Source organism: Leucopleurus acutus (assembly GCF_964270905.1).
Source record: "Leucopleurus acutus genome assembly, chromosome: 10".
Lineage (NCBI taxonomy): Eukaryota > Metazoa > Chordata > Mammalia > Artiodactyla > Delphinidae > Leucopleurus > Leucopleurus acutus.
This window is the reverse complement of record NC_139153.1, coordinates 66,414,999-66,438,671: the sequence shown is the minus strand read 5'-3', so window position 1 is coordinate 66,438,671 and position 23,673 is coordinate 66,414,999. Positions and strand designations below refer to the sequence as shown.

The window sequence follows — 23,673 nt, the reverse complement described above, 5'->3', positions numbered from 1 at the left end:
TGAGAATTAAATAAACTGGGAAATTGCAAGGCATAGAATATACATTCAATAAACACTTTGGGGTGATACCAATAATAGTGCTTGCTCACGTGCTGAACACTTAATCCTCGGAACAACCCTGTAAGGTAGGTACTATACTATCCCTATTTTGCCAACATGGGAACTGAAGCACAGAGAGGTGAACAAACTTGACCAAAGTCACCCAGTTGGAAAGTGGCAGAGTGTACTTTCCTAGCCACTGCATTATACCTTACTCTTTCTGGGACATATAACTGGACTGAGGGAAGAAGAGAGAAAATGGTAGAAGAGACAGACTATAGACCTGATGCATAATTTATCCCAAGAGCTGATTTTATTTGGAAATGTGCCTCCACAACTTGGTGGCAGTCTGGGGACAGATGGCCCCTGGCTTGCTTGTTGACTCTCTTTCCCAGCCTAGGGCATAGAGTCCTTTGGGTTAAGGCACAGGGTCAAGTTCTCAAGGATTAACATCCCTGACAGCCTCAGTGGTCTGGGGCCTGGGGCTGGTGCAAAAAGATGAACCAGGTTCCATTCTGGACTGTTTCGTGGTTGGAGGGCCTGGGCCCTTGGCACCAGGACTGTAGCTCCTTCTTCTGCAGAGGCTGGTGTCACCCACAGGCCAGCTGTGGCCAGGTCCTAGTAGGCATGAGGTTGGGGTAAAGAGGCTAGCAGAGGTTAGTTTTCTGGTGCTGGGTCCACTTTATCTTCCTGAGGGGCAGAAGCTGAGATGGGCGCCTCTTCCCCACAATTGAGGGACTTCTGCTGCTCACTGCTGCTGGGTGAGGGGGTCTTGCTGCCTTGGGATCCCCGGTGAGTCAGGCGTTTTAGGGAGGAGTCACGGCGGGCAAGTTGAGGGGCCTGGAAGCCTGTGAAGGAGCTGCTGGTGGTGGGACGCTTGTCTGGCAGAAAAAAGGCAGGTATGAGAAAGGAGCAAGGTGCTTGCAAAGGGGGGGAGGAGAACCCGCCGACCTGCAGTCCTGTGCTGGCTCGGTAGATCTGGGGGTATCCCTTCCACCCTCGCTTCTCCATCCCCACTCCAGGGAAAGCTCCAGGGTCTAACCCTTCTCACCTCCAGGTTCTATTGGATGCATGAGCCGGTTCATCTGGACATTCCAGTGTTTCACGTTCGTGCTGGCCTGGCGCAACTTCCGCTGTGCAGCCTGTGCAGGCAGGACCAGGGAGGAGTGGGTCAGAGCCACCCTCCAAGACAGAGAGTCTTGACCTTTTCAGGTTCACATGCCCCTTAGGATCTGACAAAGGCTATTGATCATCTTCCCAGAAAAACTCGTGTATGTTCATAAAGAGTTATGAACTCATTAAGAACTCAACTCATAATGAGTTGGTGTCGAATTTCAGGGGACTCACAGGCCCTCAAAGGGTCAGAAATAACCATAGTTTCCACTTATTAAGCAGCTAAGATGTACTAATATCTTATTTAACTTCCAGAGCAGAAGTTAATAGCAAACAAATTCAAAAGAGGTTAAGTGCCTTGCCCAGGGACATACACGGAGCTCTGAACCACTGCATTACACAACCTTCCCAAGACCTAATGCAAAAGCCTCTGCTCCAGTGTTCACTCAGCCATTAGCAGCGGTTGTGGGGTGGGGAATCATAGAGGAACTTTCCCTTTCTTTGATACTTATTTCTATGTTTGAATTTTTTACAATGACCATGTAGGCCAACAAAGCAAAATAAAATAATCAATATTAATAAAAACAAAACATCAGAAGTTAAAAAAAAAGTCTTCTATGGAGATTCAGGCTCCAAAGAGTGGAGCCAAAGTACAGGGATAGCAAAGTAGGGGCTGGAAGAGTAGGAGGAAAAATTTTTGCCCAGATTAATAACAATGATAAAAGTCATAGCTAAGGTTTCTTCAGTGCTTACTACATACTTAATTTCACGTGTTATCTCATTTAATCTTCATAGCAATGCTATTATCAGTCTCCTTTTTCAGATAAGGGACTTGGAACTCAGAGAGGTTAGGCAACTTGTCAGAGGTCACACGGCCAGGCAATGATGGAGCCTGAGGGATAGAGCTTGAGGGAAGATTCCAGAGCCTGTGCGTTAACATGCTCACCCTCGTTCACCTGGCAGCCTCCAAACTGCTCCACCCCAGGCCTCACCTCCACATCTTCGTCGGCTCTCTGCCGGTTCTGTCGCACCTCCTCCAATTGCTGCTGGGCCTGCTGCAGGGAGCGGCTCTGCAGGGCCATCTCCTGCTGCAGTTCCTGCTTCTCCTGCTGTGCCCGCTCAATATAGCGCTCCTGCTCCTCCTTCAGCTGCAGCAGCTGCTTCAATTTCTCCTCCTCCTCCTCCAGCAGTCTGCCAGGCATCCACTGTGTCACCTCCAGAGCCAAGGCACCTCGCAGGTGCTCGGCAAGTGGGGCGGGGTTGGGGTCGGGAAGTCAGGGAGGGGAAGCAGAAGGGGCCCCTCAGTTCTACCTGGTCTGGGCTAGGCGCACGGCCTCCTCGTCTTGCCGAGCTTTCACCTCCAGTTGCAGGGCCTCCTGAAGCCTCTGCTGCATCTCCTCTAGCTCCTCGATGCGCTGCCGCTGCCGGGCAGCCTCCTCCTTCTTCAGCTCCATCTCAGCCTGCATGGAGGCCCTTGCCTGCTCGGGAAATGGAGCCAGGTCAATGGGGGCATGGGGGAGAGAGGCAGCAGGTATGCTGCTCCTTTCCCCAGGGCTTTGCTAGGCCAGCCCAACTACTTATCTCTGGGTGAGGGTCTGGGGAGTTCCTTCATGTCAGCGTTTCCTGATCTGATCCCCTCTGCAAGCCTGACTAATTCAGATAATGATCAGTGAACTACATGGTGGAAAGGCGCTCAAGTCATCCCCTTTTTAGCACCAGCCTTAATAGTTATTATTATACATTATAATATAACGTTTTATAATTATAATTAGGGTAGTGCTTGGAAGGGAATGACAATAATTATAATTGTTATAACAATTACAACTCAAAGTGTTTCCTTAGTTGATCCTCCTTTCCATACCTCTATAAGCCAAGTTCTATTGGCATCAGCATGTCACAGGTAACTGAGGCACAGAAAGGCTGAGTAACTTGCCTGGGATCACACGGTTCCTAAGAGGCAGAGCTGGGACTGAATCCACAGTGTCTGACTCCAGATCTAGATCTCTTAAATCCTAAATCTAATTGCCTCTACACGCTTAGTCCACCTCCACATTCATCCTGCCTTCCTCCCATCCTGCATTCCCCAAAATGGTTTCATTATAAGCTCAGATCAAGTCTAGTCCAACCTAGTCCAGCCTTGGTCCAAACTCATCCCCAATCACACCATCTTTAGCAGCTCCTCTGTCCAAGTCCCGCCCCCAGCCAAGGTTTCTGAGCCAGGTCCCACTCTACACCTAGCACTCAGGTCAGACCCTCCCGTTTCGTAGGCTCAGGCCCCGCCCCCTTACCATCTCTCCTCTCAAGCCATCCCTCGGCCAGGTTCCTTATCCCACAGGCCCTGTTTCTGGCACAGTCCCCGTCCCATACCCATCCTTCTAGCCCACAGGCTCTGTTCCCAAAACCCCTCAAGACAAGTCCCGCCTCCACTTGCATTCCTCAATGCGTGGCTCCGCCCTCGACCAAGGCTCCGCCCCAGGCCCCGCCCCCAGTGCTCAGCTCCCAGGCCTGACCGCACCACACCCCTCAGCCCACCGCCTCCTGCGCTGTGCTGCCCCACCTGCTCAGCCTCGCGCAGCTGGCCCTCGAGCGCCTGTTGCAGCTCGCGGTGCTGGCTGCGGCGCCGCTCCTCCTCTTCCTGCAGCAGGCGCTCGGCCTGCCGCTGCGCCTCCTGCAGCAGCTCCAGCTCCTGCAGCTTCCGCTCCTTCTCCTCCTGTAGCTGCTGCAGCCGCAGCACCTCCTCCTCCTTGGCCGCCCGGCGCCGCTCCCGCTGCTCCCGCTGCTCGCGCCGCTTCTGCTTCAGGTCCTTGTGCAGCGACATCTTCCCCTCGGCCTGCAGCCGGATCGCCGTCTGGATGGCTGCGGAGGGAGCGGGAGGGGCTGGCCGGGGGCAGGGCAGCCTCGAGGTGACCCACCGCCAGAAAGGGGCCTTAGGAGTTGCCCGTGTCCAGTGCCCAGCCTCCCGCTGGGCAAAGTGCTGTCACCCCCTTTCACAGGTGAGGCGACTGAGGGCCAGCCAGGTCCAGGCCACCCAGCGAGCACTCACCAGCCGTCCATTCCTGGCGCTGGCGCGTGTCTGAGGCGCTCATCTCGTACGTGCGGGAGGCAGTCTTCACACAGAACATGCAGCGCTTCCCTTCTCGGTCGGGCAGCACCTGGGAGAGGGTGGACGGTCCCAGACAGGCTGGCTTCACTGGAGTCAGGGCCACACCTACCCCAGGGGTGCTGCAGCTCCAGCCGCTACCCCCGCTGGCTGACCATCCTCCCCGGGCACCCCTCCCACTCTGACAGGAGCCTGCGTGGCCCGGTTTGAAGGTTAGTTATGGGGATACTTGTGTGCCCACAGCTCTGTATCCTTTGCTCTTTGAAGGTGGGACTGTTCTCTTGGTATCTCTCCATGGGGCCTAGCACAGAGGGATCACTCAGTGTTTATGCAGATCACGCTGGAACATCTCCCATGACAGGGTCCTCACTATCGAGACCGTTCATTTCCACAAAGCCCTGCCTGTTGAGAAAGTTCTCCATTCACTCATTCCACAGATATATTGTAGTGTCTACTGAGTGCCACTCATTGCTCTGGGCCTTTGGGATACTGAGATGTGCCTAACAGACCAAATCCCTGCCTTCCCTAAGCTTACATTCTAGTGGAAAATAATAGCTATCACCTACTGAGCTTCATGTGTTCTAGAGTCTGTACCAGGCATGGATTATTAGCTCCACTTTACAGAGAAAGAAACTGAGGCTCTAAGAGGTCCAGGAACTTGCCCAATTCACACTGCCTATTAGTGGTGGAGCTGGATTTCTGCCTAGATCTGTGCTGTTTCCACAATGACAGCTGTTTCCCTATGTGATTGGATAGAGCCTAGGATGACTATAATAATAACATTTTTTAAGGTAAAATAAAAAGTGTTGGTGATACATTGGAACTTTCATACACTGCCGGTAAGAATGGAAGATGGTGCAGCCACTGTAGAAAAGTCTGGCTGTTCCTCAAAAATTAAACATAGAATTAATGTATGGTTCAACAACTCTCCTCCTAGGTATGTACCCTGAGGAAAAAAATATATCCACCCAGAAACTTGTACCTGGATGTTCATAATAGCATTATTCACAATAGCAAAAAGATGGAAACAACCCAATATCCATCAAAGAATGGATAAACAAAATGTGGTACATCCTTACAATGGAATATTATTCAGCCATAAAAAGGAATGAAGTCCTGATTCATGTCACAACATGCTTGAGAACATTATGCTAAGTGAAAGAAGCCAGACATAAAAGGACAAATATTATATGATTCCACTTATATGAGGTACCTAGAACAGGCAAATTCATGGAGATAGAAAGCAGAATAGAGGTTACCAGGGGCTGGAGGGAAGGGCGGATGAGTTATTGCTTAATGGATACAGAGTTTCTGTTTGGGATGATAAAAAAGTTTTGGAAATAGATAATTGGGATGGTTACATGTGAATGTACTTAATGCTACTGAATTGTAACACAAAATGGTTAAAATGGCAAATTTCATGTTATGTATATTTTTTCACTACAGTTTTTAAAATTGTTGTTTTAAGCCTCTAAAATAATGGACAGAGTCAAGGGAGGAAAAGGGATGCGAAGGGAGAAAGAATAGGGAGGTATAGAGTTGCCAAAGGGAATGGAATTTGGGTGAAGGAGAAAGAACTTCAGAGGAATTTTAGAAAGTTTTGCTGGGTAGAGTGAGACATAAGCCGCTCCTCTGAAATCTTTAGCAAAGTCCACATTATTCACCAATGACTTTAGTATTTGATTTGCAGTTTGGTTTTTTTTAAAAAAGTGCTGACATATGGGATCTAAAAAAGACAAAACAAATGAACAAACATAACAAAACATGAACAGAGTTATAGATACAGAGAACAAACAGGTGTGTTTGCCAGAGGGTAGGGGGCATAGTGAGAGGAAGGAAGAAGTTGAGGAAGATTAAGAGGTACAAATTTCCAGTTGCAAAATAAGTGAGTCATGGGTGTAAAATGAATAGTGTGGGGAATATAGTCAATAACTATGATTACATAGTTATCTTTGTATGGTGACCTATCATAACTAGACCTATTGTGGAGGTCAGTTTGAAATATATAGAAATACCGAACCATTACATTGTGTAACAGGAACTAACACAGTATTGTGGGTCAATTATACTTCAAAAACAAACAAACAAATCCATAGAAAAAGAGATCAGATTTGTGGTTACCAGAGGTGGGGAGGGAGGTTGTTGCAGGGATAGAGGGAAGGTAATTGGATGAAGGTCATCAAAAGGTACAAACTTCCAGGGCTTCCCTGGTGGCACAGTGGTTAAGAATCCGCCTGCCAATGCAGGGGACACGGGTTTGAGCCCTGGTCCGGGAAGATCCCACATGCCGTGGAGCAACTAAGCCCATGCACCACAACTACTGAGCCTGAGCTCTAGAGCCTGCGAGCCACAACTGCTGAGCCTGTGTGCCACAAGTATTGAAGTCCACACGCCCTAGAGCCCGTGCTCCACAACAAGAGAAGCCACTGCAATGAGAAGCCCGTGCACCACAACGAAGAGTAGCCCCCACTTGCTGCAACTAGAGAAAGCCTGCGCGCAGCAATGAAGACCCAACGCAGCCAAAAAATAAATAAAATAAATTTTAAAAAAGAAAAAAAGGTACAAACTTCCAGATATAAGTACTAGGGATGTAACGTACAACATGATAAATTAACACTGCTCTATGTTATATAGGAAAGTTGCTGAGAGAATAAATCCTAAGAGTTCTCATCACAAGATAATAATGTTTTTCTATTTAATTTTGTATCTATATGAGATGAGGGATGTTCACTAAACTTATGTGCTTATCACTTTATGATGTATGTAAGTCAAATCATTATGCTGTACACCTTAAGCTTATACAGTGCTGTATGTCAATTATAGCTCAATAAAACTGGAAGAAAAAATAAAGTGTGTTACTTTTCTAAAAGAAAAAAAAAATTGCTGCCATGGCTGAGAATAGCCTTGAGGTACCCAGGTATGCAACTGACCCTTGAACAATGCAGGGGTTAGGGGTGCCAAACCTCTGCCCAGTCAAAAATCCACATATAACTTTAAAGTCAGCCCTCAGTATCCTGGTTCCACATCTGCAAATTCCACCAACTGCTGATGGTGCTGGCTGTACTCCTGAATGTATGTATTGAAAAAAATTCACATATAAGTTCCAACTTGTGTTGTTCAAGGGTCAGCTGTATTTGGGTTGCACTCATCTAAGCGGGAATTTGTCACTGTGGCTTTTCCCATTTACCCTCCTCCTGACCCTCTTGCCTTCACACTGCACTGGAGCCCCTCTGAGCCTTGAGATGTGCTTTACCCCCTCAACTGTCCCCCTCACCTCCACGCAGCACTGCGCATCCAGCAGGATTGTACCCCTTTTCTCCTTGCACTCTTCACTCCCGAAATAGCAGAGGCAGCTGGGCTGCAGCTGGAACCAGCGTTCTGCCCAGTTCCTCCTCAGGTGCCCTCGCTTCCACAGGTAGCCCTGCCAGCCAGAGCAAAGTCAGAGGCATCACTGGCCCCCCCCCCCCCAACCTTCACCCTCCTCGGGGTCCTCCCCTAGTTCCCAGCCTGGCCTGACCTGCTTCAGGACGTCTTGGATGAGTTCCTGGTAGACCTCGTGGATGGCCATGCTGAGGGTGTCTCGCCCCACGCCTCGCAGACAGCGGCCTGAGTTGAAGAGCTCCAGGAACTGCCAGACGCTGAGCCCGCTGGTGCTCTGGGCTGCCTGGGCCTCCTGGGCCAGCAGCTCCTCCAGCTCACCCAAGCCCACCTCCAAGCTCATGCTGCTGAGCACCTTCTTCAGCAGGTATTCCACCTGGAGCGGGGGAGGGAAGGCTTGGTGGCTGCAGCAGACTGTGGCGCTGGTGCCAACACCAGGGGGCGCTCCCATCAGGCGCCCGGGGCCTGGGCAGAAGTGACCAGGGACAGGACGGTGGGGTAGGGTCAGAGGACAAAACAACTAAACGCTGGAGGACACCTGAGTAGAGATTTAGGAGGGAATCCTGGAGCCCCAACTTCAATTTAGGCATCCCCTCCCCAAGCTCCAGTCCCACTCCTTCCTGCCTTGAATTAAGGGCAGGGTGAGGTGGGAGCTGTGGGGGCCAGGGGCCAGGCCGAGACAGCAAGTCATAGAAAATGTCAACAGGGGAACAAGGACCCTCTCATCCAATATCCTCACTTTGCAGATGACAAAACTGAGGCTCAAAGGGGGAAGGGGGCCTTCCCTGGTGGCGCAGTGGTTGAGAGTCTGCTTGCCAATGCAGGGGACACGGGTTCGAGCCCTGGTCTGGGAGGATCCCACATGCCGCAGAGCAACTAGGCCCGTGAGCCACAACTACTGAGCCTGCGCGTCTGGAGCCTGTGCTCTGCAACAAGAGAGGCCGCGATAGTGAGAGGCCTGCGCACTGCGATGAAGAGTGGCCCCCGCTTGCCGCAACTGGAGAAAGCCCTTGCGCAGAAACGAAGACCCAACAACACAGCCAAAAATAAAAAATAAAATAAATAAATAAAAAATGATAATAAAAAATAAAGGAATTCCTTTCAAAAAAAAAAAGTGCGGGGTGGGAAGTGACTTGTTCTGAATCATACAGCAAGTTGGTAGCAGCCAGAACTCAATTCAGATCCGCATCCCATGAGTCCTTATTCCAAGCCCCAAGCCCCAACCTTAGGGATCCTTCCCCTATGGGAGGGCAAGGGGATTGGAGGTGGAGTAAGCAGAGCAGGGACAGGAAACCTGTTACAGAGGAACAGGAAGTGGTGGTTGGGGTACCTCCTGCTGCAGTTTGTTCACACTGCATGTTGATCACAGTAGCAAGCAGCTTTCTGACCTCTGAGAGGCCACCTCGTCCTGACTGGCAGGCGTCTGACAAAGATGCCCAGCCAGCCAGGTGTCTGTATAGATAGACACATGTCCCTCGACTGCCCCAGCAGCTCCTTGGGAAACTCTCTCCAGGACTTTCACTCTGGGGGCTACTGGGTCTCTGCTGGGAGTGGGGCGGGACACCCCTCACTCTTCAACAGAGGCAAGGGCACGAATCTGAGCGCAGTTAGATGTGCCAGGACTTCTTGTAAATACGGTGGATCTCTCCCCCACGTACCCTACTCTAAAGACCTAAATTCGCCCTGGTATCTTCGCAACCACCAAAAGGGCTAAAGGGTCAGGAGAAGGCTGAATGGAGAGGGGAGAGAGGAGGGGGAGTAGAGGGAGGGTGCAGGGTGACTGGAAAAGGGGGGCCATCTGCCCTGGCTTCACCCATGAGTGAAGGAGGTAGAGGCTAGATTCTAGGCCTCTACTCCCAGGATGCCTTCTCTGGAGCCCTGAGGGGAGTCTGCCCTGGCTCTCCCCTATATTGTAGAAGGTAGGAAGAGAAAATCTGAAACCAGGGCAGACTTGGTTGCACACTTGGAGTAACTGGAGAGATGTCCCAGGAAGGTCTCTATTCCCCTAATAATAGCATCCTTCTCAGATTGCCACAGTGCCTAAAATCCTGCCATTTGATTTTAAATGTTCTCATTTTTAAATGCCCAGTCATGTATCAGGCATTCACACGTCTGTGTAAATAGAATTTGCAGATCATTTTCCTACTGTGAGGGCTAGCAGAGCCTTGAAGGAAGTGTAGTTTTTGACCTCCTGGGAGAAGGCATAATTGTTCTGATATGGACACTTCTAAGCATCTGGAGACAGATGGGTGTGAACAGGTCCCAGGGTGGGGAGATAAAGAAGAAAGGGGATGTGGGAAAGTATGGAGGCAATTTGGCCTCCTTCATGGTTCTGCTAAGGTCTGTCCCCAAGTGATAAAGTCCCTGGAGCTTACCTCATCAGGAACCATGATCAGAGGGTACTTGTCCTCAGACAGGAAGTTGAAGAGGCACCAGAGACGGAAGGCATCCTGATTGGAGAGCATGCTGTTCCCGTTGCTATCCACCTGATAGTTCTTCTTGGCCGTGAGGGTCCAGCACAGCTCATCAAAGTGCTCCTTAACGAAAGCCCCCTCCTCCACCTGCCACCAGGCCGGCAAGTCAGCTGAGAAGGCTGCCCCGTCCCTGCTCTACCACCCAACTAGGCTCCAGCTGGCTTCTTAGGGTCATCTATTCCCCTGCTCCCCACACTGCCATGTTGGGGCTCTAACTTGAGGAGTCCCTGAGCTGATGATCAGGTAACTAGCTGACCAACCAGCCTGACCCCAGCCCCCAGCCCTGCTACTGCCACCACTCCCTCACAACCACTGCCCCCAAGTCCCCTGCACACAGAGAAACTCAGGTCCCTCAGCCCAGGGAGAAAGAAGGGGAAGCCCAGGAGGGAGTGGACAGTCAAGAAGAACCTGAGAAGACAGTGACAGCTGGGAGAAGCAGGGGGGACAGCACTTGGGGGAAACTGGAGAGCCTTTTGTAAAAGTTACAGCTGGAAGCTAGGCAGGGATGGGGTGGAAGGTCGTGGGAAAGGTGGAGGCTAGGATAGAGAGGAGGAAGCTTGAGAGTGAGTTAAGGGGAGCCAGGAGGGCGCAAGTGGCTGGGAGGTGAAGGATGGAGATGGGAGAGCAGGGGTGGACAGAGGGGACAGAAATGGGGTTCATAGGGAGAGGAGTTGGGGTGGCAATGTATTAGGGTGCTGGTCAGGTTGGGAAGTGGGGAGAGGTTAGAGGGGCCCCACCTTGTCCAGGATGTACTTGTTGAGGTAGGGCATGTACCCCTGGCTGGACACAGGGCCATCGTCATCATCTCGGAAGTGCTCCTCCAGGGCCACAGGGTCGTGAGGGATGTGCAGGACGGTGTACAGGTTGTGGGACAGCACCTGAGACAGAGGGCAGTTTGCCTTCCTGAACCCCAACCAAAACTGGGCCAAAGGGCGGCTCCCACCTCCTCATTTGTCCCCACCCCCATTCTGGCTGAGTCTTCTGCATACATTATTCAATTCAATCATAACTAAAGCTTCTGTGTATATAGACACAATGGAATGTTATTCAGTCATTAAAAAAGGAATGAAATCTTGCCATTTGCGACAACACGGATGGACCTTGAGGGCATTATGTTAAGTGAAATAAGTCTGATAGAGAAAGACAAATACCATACGATCTCACTTATATGTAGAATTTTTTAAAAAGGGAAAAAAAGGTGTTCACAGATACAGAGAACAGACTGTTGCAAGAGGTGTGGAGCGGGGAGGTGAAATGTGTGAAGGTGCTCAAAAGGTACAAACTTCGGGTAAGTCATGAGGGGACTTCCCTGGTGGTCCAGTGGTTAAGACTCTGAGCTCCCAATGAAGGGGGCAGGGGTTCGATCCCTGGTCAGGGAACTAGATCCCGCATGCTGCAACTAAAAGAGCCCGCATGCCACAACTAAAGATCCTGCATGCCACAACGAAAATCCTGCGTGCAGCAACTAAGACCCGGCGCAGCTAAAAAAATGAATGCAATAAATAAATATTGAAAAAAAAGTCCTGGGGAGATATAATATATAGCATGGTAACTATAATTAACAATATTGTATTGCATCTTTGAAAGTAGCTAAGAGAGTAGGTCTTAAAAATTCTCATCACAAGAAAAAAAATTTTGTGTAACCATGTATGGTGACAGATGTTAACTAGACTCACTGTGGTGATCATTTCACTATATATATATGATCATTACGTTGTAAACCTGAAATTAAAATGTACATTATACCTCAATAAAATCCAAAAAACTAAAACTTGTACACTTGCTATGCACCAAGCACGGTGCTCAGCACTTTACATATACTTCACTTAACCCACATAACAAGTGTTTATATCCTCATTTCACAGATGAAAAAAACCCCTAGGCTCTGAGACATTAAGTAACTCACCCAAGGGCACAGGGCTGGCAGAGCTGGGATTCAAACCAAGGCGGCCATGCTCTTTGCCACTTCGTCAGGCAGGTATGTGCCCTTTCTGCAGACAAGGACACCGAGGCTCAACCGACTCAGTAACTTGCCCAAGGACCCACACTGAGCAAGAGCCTAGGATCCAAATCCAGCTCTGCAGATCCCAAGGCTCAAGGGCAGAAGCCTGACAGCTACCATCAAAGACTCAGGCTGCTGTGTGCCTAGAGTCCAGTGTGTCTGCTCCAGGAAGGGCATGTGCAGTTCCAGTCACTGCCCTGCTAAAGATGGAAGGGAGCTGGAGAGGGAGCAAAGAAGGGCCACGAAAAATGGTCTGTGGGATGTGGAGGACAAGGCTAAAAGGGATGGCGGCCATGACAGTACAGAGGGGAAATGGGTTGGTTAACAAACCCAGGATATTAGAACAAAGATGTTGAAGCTTGGACAAGGAGATCAGGAAAAAACTAAAATTGTCTTGGGGTAATTCTGTTATAGCACTTATCACAGACAGCGTGAATGATTAAAAATTGTCACCTGGTATGTGCCAGCCACCGTATGAGGTGCTTTCTACACCCCACGTCTAATCTCGGCAACCATGATATACAGACATTATTATCTCTGTTTTTCAGATGAAGATGCTGAGGCTTGGACAGGTTAAGAGTAAGTGGCAGAGTTGAGGTTGCAACTGGTTGTTCCCGGCTCTGAAGGCTGCTTCCCCATTAAAATATTGACCCTGGGGCTTCCCTGATGGAGCAGTGGTTAAGAATCCACCTGCCAATGCAGGGGACACGGGTTCGCGCCCTGGTCCAGGAAGATCCCACATGTTGTGGAGCAACTAAGCCCATGAGCCACAACTACTGAGCCTGTGCTCTAGAGCCCACGAGCCATAACAACTGAAGCTTGCACACCTAGAGCCCGTGCTCCACAACAAGAGAAGCCACCACAATGCAACGCCTGCACACTGCAACAAAGAGCAGCCCCCGCTCGCCACAACTACAGAAAGCCCGCGCGCAGCAATGAAGACCCAATGCAACCAAAAATAAATAAATAAATTTATAACAACAACAACAAAAAATATATATATAGACCCTGAGCCTCATTCCCCAACTATATAGTGAACTCTGGAGGCCAGGTCTATGTTCATCTTTATGTCTCACAGCACCTATGTCCTCTTCTGCACACCAAAGGCAGTCAATAAATGCTGTATTTAAGGGCTGCTTCCACCACCAGCAGTCCACCTTGGAATCAGCTCCTCTGAGGCAGAAGCTGGCAACATCCTATAGATGGTGTGTATACCAAGTCTTCATTTCTTTATTCTCTTTTGTGAGAGGAGGGGTAGAAGGGTTTGAGACTTCTTCCTAATGTTCTCCTGGGCCTCAGGTTCAACTCAGCAAAGTGGGAAGTTGGGGGGGCCCAGCAAGGGGATTGGTGTATCCCTTTTCCCTCCTTTCCCTCTGGACAGCCATCTCTGATCCCCACCCCAACGCTCATTCCCATGATCTTCAAATTAGCTCATGTGCCATCTTTGGTTTTGCCTACTCTTGTTCTAAAGGACATCTGAAGTTTCTTCCTGATGAACTCTGCCCCCTTCCCTTATTTTGGTAATGGAGCCTTGATTTTCCTTTGAGAAGTAACTCTCCCCCATTTTCAATATCTGTGGTGTTGGCCATTTGCACCCCTACCCTACCTGGCTGCAGAGGTGGGCACATTGGAGTCGTGGTGTTTGGTTCAAGGATGCACATGACCAAATCTAGGCCAATGAGAATCATCCCTGGGATTTTTGCTTCCTCTAGTGGAGAAGAGGTGTACTTTTTCCCATGGGTATACATGGAAAGAGTTAAGCTGTTAGAAGATAGAGGTAGCTGACATTTTTGTCCCTGTGTGGGAAGTACCTGCTTAAGAATAAAGCTATCAGTGAAGAAAAGCAGAGTCAAGGTATAAAGAGTCATCATTTGAGGACCTAGATCCAGCCATGCCTGAAGCCAATACTATGCTTGGAGTTTTGTTGGTTATGTGAGCCAATCTATAACATCTCCTTTAAGTTATTTTGAGCTTGGTTTCTACCACCTATATGCAGAGAATACATGATTAATACATCCGTGGTCATAGGATACCAGTCCACACTCTAAGAGGTGCCACCACTCCATGCTTAGCACCTAAAATCCAGGGTGACCAACACAAGACAAATACTCACTTCTGAAGAGATAGGTGTTATGCTAAGAGTTTCACATATTTCTACCTGTTGCCTCCTGGCCTCTTTTCAAATTACCCATGTCTTTATCTTTCTTCAAGCCTCCTAAAGCACCTCTTTGAGGAAGCTTCCTGCATAGCCCAGCCAAATGGCTACACTCCAGTGAAGCGTTCGGGGGGATATGGAAGGCCAGGAACCTTCACTTTCTAGTTATGAGGTCTTGGATAAACTCCTTCACCCCCTGAGCCTCAGTATCATTGTCAGTGAAACAGGGGATAATACCCACCACGTATAGGGGCCGTGAGGATGGAGTGAGATATATATATACAGAGAGAGAGTGAGTTAGCTCTGCACAGAACAAATATAAGTTCCCTTCTCATATAGAAACTGCAATTTTTTACCTAACAAATTAGCAAAGATGCAAAAGACTGATACTATCAAGTATTGAGGAGGTTGTGGAGAAATGGGAACTCAAATGCCCCACTGTTGAGATGTGAATTGGTAGTCTTTCTGGAGGGCAAGACTGTATCAAAAATAAAATTGGGCATGACCCCAGCAATTTTAATCATCTAACCTATAGATGCTCAAGAGAACAGTTACCTGTACAAGAATGCTCACTGAAGCACAGTTTAGAATAAAAGGCATTGGGAACTTCCCTGGCAGTCCAGTGGTTGGAGCTCTGCGCTTCCACTGCGGGGGGCACAGGCTGATTCCCGGTCCTGGAACTAAGATCTCGAAAGCCGCGGCATGGTGAAAGGAAGGAAGGAAGGAAGGAAGGGAGGGAGGGAGGGAGGGAAGAAAGGAAGAAAGGAAAAGAGAAAGAAATGAAGGAAAGAAGAAAGGAAGGAAGGTAGGAAGGAGGGAAGGGAGGAAGAAAGGAAGAAAGGAAGAGAGAAAGAAAGGAAGGAAGGTAGGAAGGAAGAAAGAAAGGAAGGAAGGAAGGAAGGAAGGAAGGAAGGAAGGAAGGAAGGAAGGAAGGAAGGAAGAAAGAAAGAAAGAAAGAAAGAAAGAAAGAAAGAAAGAAAGAAAGAAAGAAAGAAGAAAGAAAGAAACGGAGAATAAATGAGGCACTGGAGACAGCCCAAGGCTCCTTCAAGAGGGGACAGGTGGGCTTCCCTGGTGGCACAGCGGTTGAGAGTCTGCCTGCCGATGCAGGGGACATGAGTTCGTGACCCGGTCCGGGAAGATCCCACATGCCGCGGAGCGGCTAGGCCCGTGAGCCATAGCCGCTGAGCCTGTGCGTCTGGAGCCTGTGCTCCGCAACGGGAGAGGCCACAACAGTGAGAGGCCCGCGTACCGCAAAAAAAAAAAAAAAAAAGAGGGGACAGTTACACCAAGTCATAGACCTGTGTGTGGTTGAAAATTTAACTTCTGCCACATGTGTACTTATGGGCAGGTGATTTAACTTCTCCAAGACCTTAGTCTCGTCCTCTTTGAGCAAAAAAAGGCGCCTGCTCCACAGGGTGTTTTAGAATGAAGAGCTTAGCACAGCACCGGGTACATAGTGCAATAATAGAAATTGCTTAATAAAAGTTGTGAGCTATTTTTATTATTATATTTGTATGAACAGACGTGGAAAGATATGCATACTATACTGGCAGGTGGAAAAAAGCAAGCTGTAGAATGAAATATTTGTAAAATAATATGTGTGCAAAGATTATGCTGAACCATATTAAATTGCTATTTTAGTAGGTCAAAACAATCAAACATCAGCAATTTCATATAGTTCAACCTAATAAGCTTATTTGTACATAGAAAAAATTTAGAAGACTCAGCAAACTGTTAACAGCTATCACCCTACCACTCTTCCCCAGGGAGGGGAGGCAATTTCACGTTCTTTAACACTATTTTTGTCTTTCAATTTTTTTAACCAGTAAAACATGTTTTACTTTTCTAGTAAATTTCAACTTCTTTAAAATTATATTCTTCGGAACCAGGAGCATATATTGTTTTCATGGCAACATTTTTAAACTATAGAGATTAAAAGACAAAGGGTGCCATTAACCACTGTTATTAATGTACCCTGCTATTAAGTTGCTCTGTGATAATGTTCTTTTGCTGTTCCCTGTTGGTGTGAGCATTTCTGGGTGTTCTACATTCCTTGAGGGCAGCAAAGACTCTAATCTCAACCCTGACTCCAGAGCTCAACACAGTGTCCCCCACGTCGTGTTAATCAATGTTTTTGACTAACTCCTCAAGTCTAACTTAAATGCTGCAGTGGTTTCCCAAGGTTCTCAGGGTAAAATCTCAGTCTTTCCAGAGATTTTACTCTGTACCTTCTCTGACCTCATCCCTCTTGCTCACTTCTCTCCAGCCCCTCTGGCCCCTTTGCATTCCTCAAGCACACCAGGCACACTCTTGCCTCAGGGCCTTGGCCCTTGATAGTCCTTCAACCAGAAACATTCTTCGCCCAGGTCATGGCTCACACCCTCTCCTCCTTCTGATCTTTACTTAGGGGTCACCTTCTCAGGGAGGGCTTCTCTGACCACCTTACTTAAATCTGTCATCCTATCCCCTCTACCCCCCACAGTAAGGAGAGGGATATCTTCTGCTTTATTTTCCTCCATGTCATGTATCACGCACTTTTACTTATTTTATCATCTGTGTTCTCTGACTAGAACGTTAGCAACACAAGCGTGCGTTTTTTTGTCTGTTTTATTCACTGCTGTATCACTGGACCTGGCATATAATGGATACTCAGTAAATATCTGCTGAATGAACCTAAGTGCTTCAAGGGGAGAAGCAGGAAAAATACGAAAGTCAGACGGACGTGGACTGAATCTCTCTGAGCACATGAACCTCGCTGGGGCTCAGTTTTCACATTTCTAAAAATGGAGTTCAAGGAGATGATGTACAAATTCCCTCCCACCCCAGGATAGAACCTGCCACCCAGCAGCACACAGTTATCTGAGCTGTTCCTCTCTTTGGTTCACTGGCCCACGGTCTCCTCTAAGACCTTCCTCACCTGGACATTTTGCCAGGGGAATCTGAGGAGACCAGGGCAGAGAGGCTCCGACCCTGTTAGCCATCAGGTGTCAGGACAAAGAGGAATTAAAGGCTCTAGACACTCAGGGCTCAGGGCCTCTCCCCAGAGAGCTCAGCCGACCTCAGACTGCCAGGCTTCCTGTGCCTGGGTGCGGGTAAGGGCCGGGGGTGGGGAGAGAGTGTGACCAGAGGAAGGTCATGCTGGAAAGGAAATGGCAGGAGTGGAGGCTGGCTTGCAGAACTCACCTGCCAATTTCAATCAATCCTTAGCCCTGGAGGCAGGGCTCTCATTCTCCTCCTTTTACAGAGGAGGAAACCAAGGCTCAGAGAGGTGGAGTGTCCTCTTGCTCAAAGACTGATTCTAAAGCCCTAGCTAGATCTCTGCTACATTGGCTCAGGTTAAGCATCAGAATCACCTGGGGAGCTGGTTGAAACTGAAATCTGCTGGGGCCCGCCCAGAACTACTGACTCAGAGTTTCCGGGGTGGGGTCCAGGTGTCTGTAGTTTTCACAAGCTGCCATTTGGGCTCCCCCAGAGAGGATTCTGTCTTCCCCACCCACCCAAGCAGCCCCTGACCTCTGGGCTGGCAGCCATTGACCTTTGAGAGGCTTCATTTATTCACTGTTTCCTCTGGAGGCATGTTGGGGGTGTGGTTCTCCCCTGGGGGCTTGGGAGTTTCCTAAAAGCTCCAGTGCAGCAATGCGATGGGCGCCAGGCCCACGGTCCTGTAGTTCGCAGACTTCAGGAGTTGACGCAGATACAGAGGGTTTGGGAATCCATAAAAGTACCAAGCACTAACTACAAAAAGAATGACTAATTTCTTTCTCCTAGCTGGCCTTAGTCTTTCTCCCTCCCTCCCCCCTCCCTTCCTTCCTTCCTTCCTTCCTTCCTTCCTTTCTTTCTTTCTTTTCTCTTTCTTTCTCTCTCTCTCTCCTCCTCTCTCTCTCTCTCTCTCTCTCTCTCTCTCTCTCTCTCGTTTAGATGGCCTATAGTCTTTAAACGTAGCTAGGTGCTAAGTGATTCTTTTAAAATATATAGATCCTTTTTAAGAGTCACTGAATGTATTTTTCTCAACCAGTGGGGTACTAAAGCAAAACTATCATGAGGGAGTAGCACCAGGAATTTTAAAGGATGGGAATCTCTGGATTAGCTGTGTGCCTGCTGAGAGCAAGAAGGGGCTTGGAGGGGTTGGCTGTCAGCATCAAAGGAAAGACAGAGGCTCAGAAAAGGGAGAGGAGAAGCTGCATCAAGGATCAATTTCACCTATTTGAGGTACTTTGTTAAAATTTATTTTCGGAGGCTAGCCAGAGAGCTTGGTGATCCCCAGTTCAGCCCTCAGGCTTTACAGATGAGAAACCAGAGGTTCAGAGAGGCGCAGTGACTTGCCTAAGGTCACCCTACTGGGGAGCAATATAGGCCTCAGCTTATATGGCTCTGAGTCAAGTGCTCTGCACATCATGGAATCATCCTCCCCTTCCTCCACACTCTAGACTGAGGAGACCAATAGCAGGCAGGGGTCGGGGCAAAGCTGAAGACCCCACTCATCAGATTCTGGGACTGGAGTTGTTATTAACTTCTCCTCTACCGAGGAGAAGGTGGTTGTCCCTCTCCAGAGGAGACACAGCCCGAAGCTCAGAGGCTCTTGGTGGGCAAGAGACCCTCCCTGGGCCCCAGGGCTGCCCCGAGTGCCAATGAGAGGCTCTGGGAGACCTGACAGAGCCAAGTAGGGAAGGCCCTAGTTCACCCTCCCTGCCTTCCCCCTGCTCCTGTCTGTCAAAGGGAAGTGGCAAGCCTCCTAGGATCCCCACTGAGACACACTGCTCCAACCACGCGCCCAATCTCGGGCCCCTCACCCCAGCCCTGGCAGTCAGGGAGTGAGGAAGCCAAATTCTTAGCTGATCATCCATGAAGCCTAAAGCCAAAGCTGCTCCCAGAGGGAAGACGGTATGGCCGTTAGGAAACCCATCATTCCCAAGGCTCCCCTCCCTGCAGCCCACTGTCGGGATGGGAACTCACTCCTAAAGCTCTTTAAAGAGGGAGATTCTGAGGACCCTGCCAAAGCTCACAATCCTGAGAAACTTTGTGTTCAACCTAACTCCGTTCTGGGCAGAAGTGCCATTCTTATTGATCTATTTTTATTTTTCTCAACCCACCTGGACAAAGGCTATTGTACTTTCTATAAGAATTCAGAGAAGGGGCTTCCCTGGTGGCGCAGTGGTTGAGAGTCCGCCTGCCGATGCAGGGGACGTGGGTTCGTGCCCCGGTCCGGGAAGATCCCACCTGCCGCGGAGCGGCTGGGCCCGTGAGCCATGGCCGCTGAGGCTGCGTGTCCGGAGCCTGTGCTCCGCAACCGGAGAGGCCACAGCAGTGAGAGGCCCGCGTAAAAAAGAAAGAAAGAAAGAAAGAAAGAATTCAGAGAAGAAAACTCATTTCATCTCTCCCCCAAGCCTTCTCTTCTTCAGAGAAAACAATCCTGACTCCTTGGGGTACTTCTCAGAGCACTTGCTGTTCCTCCTCCTTCTGGCCTCATCACGGCTTTGCCCAGGACAGCAGGTGGCAGCCCTTCTACCAACACATCAGGGGAGAAGTGGTGACTGTTGCAGACAGACACAGCCTGCTCTGGGCTGGTGCGGGTCTCCTGCCTCTTCCCAACTGAGGACGCCAAGGCCAGAGGCAGTTTTAGCAAGGACAGGCTAACCCCAAGATCTCTTCTCTTCTCGCCAAGTCTTCCAGTGGAAGGAGTGTGCCCTGCCCTACGGGTCTGTGTCTCATCTGCTTTTTCCTCTGCCTTCTGGCCACTTCTCTATTGCTCTTTTGCCTTTCCGGCATCCCCACCCCCAACACTATCACTACTTCCTCCCATTCCAGTATCTAGCACTATGGGCTTGAAGGAGAATTGCCTTCCTTATCTTCCTCTCCTATGACATGGGCCCTACCATTTATGCCCCACCGGCCGCTGGGCCTGAGGCTCCCACTGCTAGCTCAGATTCCCAGAGTGGACAAGTTTTCTGTCAAGTGGGCTGAAATCTACCATTGATCCTGTGGGGCCACAGAGGCTGCTGGCAGTGGGCTCAATGTGAGCTGCGACGCGGTACAAAGACAGCAGATGGTTCAAGTATGCAAGCTCCCCAGGCGATCTTCCTTGCAAATACTCAACCTGTGGGGGTGGGGAACAGGCATCCACCCAGTTAGAGGCCAAGACAGAGGCTCAAACTAAGAAGGCTTACTGCCTGATTGGCCCAGGAACCGGAGAGCCATGGAGTGCTGTAACTTCCATGTATGAGAGGCTTAGAGAGTCTGGAGGTGTCACAGGGCCACAGGTGATGGAGTGGTAGAAGATGGAACCTTGGAGACAACAAACCATGGAGGTTGGGATTGTTCCTGAAAGATGTTAAAGGGGCAGAGTGGGAGGTGGATGTAGGACATGGAGTTTCCACAAGGATAGATTTTGGATGATCTGCTTTTCCTCTGTCTATACTGAAGACCTCACTAGATTACATAACCTGCAATAAGACAATTTAAGTAGAACGTAAGGAAGAACCTGTCTGTTGGGAGATTCTCTCAGATGATCAAAAGTGGTAGTGGACTCTCCTTCCTGGGGGAGCCAAGAATCACTTACTGGATGCTCACAAGTGTGGCTAAGGGGTCGATTATGGGATAGGACCAGTTTGGGACATCCAAGTTCATCGTGTCCAAGTTCAAAAGTAGGGGGATGGAATAGGGGTGGGGTACAATGCCTAACCTGTCCCATCCGTCTCTCCCAGGTTTCCAGGCACCTCCTAGCTCGACCAATTAGAATGGAGGTTTCCTTGAGACTGCACTCCTCCTCTGTGGGGGGTGGGTGGCAGGGGAGATGCCAGGATACTATGGCCTAGCCTCATGCCAGGCATGTAGCTGGTGCTCAGTAAATATTTGTAGAGTGAATGAATGAATCCCTAAGGCGGATCCCAGAGGGCTGACGCCCACCCTGCTCCTGACTCCCCGCGTTCCCTGGCTCCAATGGCCTAGGGCCTTGTTTCTTCCCCACTAACCAGGGTGAAGGCAGCACTAATGCGGGGCTACAGGAAAGAAGGCGATAAACTTTTCGGCCCCCCAGGAATTATCTAGGACCAAGCATGAATTTCAGAGCAATCACTGATGGGGCTCTTCCTGGGCTCAGATTCCACCCCTTCCCTACTCGAGTTCTCAGGGTCTAAGGTAAGTTTCTCAACCTGGCGTGTACGGTGTGAAGGGGGTGGTGAGCCAGGCAGCAGTATAATGGGGTCTTCAGGCCTTGCCCCTTCCCACCTCTGTCCCACCTGGGAGGCAAGGTCCAGGGGAGCTGCTCTCCTGCGAAGGATGACTGAGCTGGCCTGGTTTGGGACTGCGAGAGGCTCTTGAACCCTCTCTCAGCTCCGAGAGGAAGTGACTGACAAGCACTAGCTAACTGTCTCTCTTCAAAGCCAGGAGGAAGCGGCAGGAAGGAGTAGGGTGTGTGCCCGAGCTTGACTCTGGGGAGACGTGTGCTCATCACACAGAGTCTGGGATGTAGCTTGGCCTGTGGCCCTCAGAACCCCATGATGACACCTCTACTCTCCCGAGAGTTGGGGGCCAGGGCTCTGGGCGATGCCCCTGCACACTCCTCACTGGGGCCTCTGGACAGGGGGCAGCAGCATCCACTAGGCCATGTTGCCCCAGTTCCCCAGCACGGGCCCTCCCACCCCTCCTGGGTCCCTGGCTAGCTGGGTGCCCCAGGAGGAGCACAGGGTTCAAGTCTAGCTTCAGGCAGCAGGGGCTGATGAGACGTGTCTGCCGGCCTCCCCCGCGCCCCGGGTGCCCCTCACCTTGAGCTGGGACTTGGAGACCTTGCCGCTCTTCTCCACGTCCAGCGCGGTGAAAGCGTACCAGACGGACTTAAGCAGCTCCTTGCGCAGGGCCATGGCTGAGGCGCCCGCCCGGCCCAGGGGCGGCTCTGACACCAAGATCCGGTTTCAGGAAATGCAAACGGCTGCAGAGACCGCAGAAGGGCCGTGGTGCAGAGCAACAGCTCCACCTGCCTGCTCTCGCGGGCTCCCCGCACCGGCAGGACCCAGCCTGTTGCTCTTGCAGTGCTCAGCGGCACCACTCCCTGCATGGGAACTGGGGTCCAAGCCCTGGGGAGCTAGAGCTCCAACGCTGATCAGCCTGGTTCCCTGGGTGTGAGGCCCTTTAGCGGCCTCCTCAGCCCCAGAGCCTCCTGGAGCCTTCTGGGCTCCCAGAGGCAGCTTGATGAGGGAAAAGCAAGCCCATCCCGACTTTGGAGTCAGATAAAAGGGGGCAGGTCCTGTACCAATTCCACACTTACCAGGTAGGAGGCTTTGGATAAATAACTTAACCTCCTTGAGCAGTTTCTCATTGGTAAAGCAGGAGAAATACTCACCTCATAGATTGTAAAGAGGTCTGAGAATGGATGTAAAGCACGGAGTAGGCAGTGGATTAAGCATTTCTTTTAGGACCATCTAACATTACTGTGGTGGTAGGGCTCCTCCCAGGTGGAAGAAGACAAAAGGCAACAATACAAACTTGGAGGAGGAGCTGGGCCAGGGCACCGCTCCAGGTCAGGAGGACTTGGCACATGATCGGCTGCCTCCCCATCCCCTAGGCTTTGGTTCTAAAAGGCACCCCGAGCATTGCCCACTCTGGGGCCCCACTGGCCCTGACCTAGAGATTCTGAAGCTCATGGGGGTGAGGCTCATGGTGGGGTCCAGCTTCAGGGGTGCCTGGGAGCAGGAGGCTGGCGATTCAGGGCCTTCCACATCAGTGCTTCCATTTCTTTAGATCCAGTACCTGTGAGGGCTGGGGCATATTCCTGCCACGAACAGTGGCCCTGGACGTTGACGGAGCCTGATCAGGCAATCGAGACACCCCTCCCTGGGGGCATGTCCCAGCTCCCCCTGCTTCCAAGGAGCTGGTGGCCCAAGAGTAAAAGACCTTGCTAGGCATCCTCGGAGAGGATGTCTGCGTTGGGGGAGAGGGTGGGGCACATCCATGACAATGGAGAGAGGAAAAGCGGCACCTGCAATGCTCCCATGCAGGAGGGGTCAAACCCAAGAGCTCTTTCCATCAAGTCCCTTTCCCTGCATCCCTTCCTTCCCACCAGGGCTGGTCTGGTCCTACCATGTACTTTTCAGTGGGGTCTGACTGTGGCTTTGGAATTCCATGGCCCCAGACACCTAGGTGGGTACCTCCAGAGCTGGGTACCAAAGCTAGGACTTCAGCACCAGGCAGCAGAGGCATCAGAGACCCCGGGTACCTTGGCAAAGGCACTCCCCCCGCCATGGGGCTTTGCCCGCTTGGAGCGGTGGACCGTGTGCTGTGTGTGGCGGGGCTCTGATGACATAACACAAGGTAAGGTAGAGAAAACAGAGTTCCTCCAGCCCACCCATCTTGAGGCCTGAGGCCCAACTGGAGCCTGGAAGCAGTGCTCACACTGGTCTTGCTTGGCTACCGGGAG

The 23,673-nt window shown here is 50.5% G+C and overlaps 1 protein-coding gene across 1 annotated transcript; it reads right to left on the bottom strand.

Moving 5' to 3' along the window:
* Positions 1–670: 670 nt before the first annotated feature.
* Positions 671–22,135, bottom strand: DEF6 (DEF6 guanine nucleotide exchange factor). The gene is made up of 11 exons (XM_082849045.1): positions 22,025–22,135; positions 10,842–10,982; positions 10,006–10,191; positions 7,770–8,006; positions 7,527–7,673; positions 4,196–4,304; positions 3,710–4,008; positions 2,464–2,630; positions 2,145–2,343; positions 1,091–1,181; positions 671–920 (listed from the first exon to the last, which is right to left on the bottom strand). Exons 1-11 carry the CDS (start codon positions 22,118–22,120, stop codon positions 697–699), a joined length of 1,896 nt encoding a protein of 631 aa, XP_082705171.1. The 5' UTR covers positions 22,121–22,135; the 3' UTR covers positions 671–696.
* Positions 22,136–23,673: the final 1,538 nt, after the last annotated feature.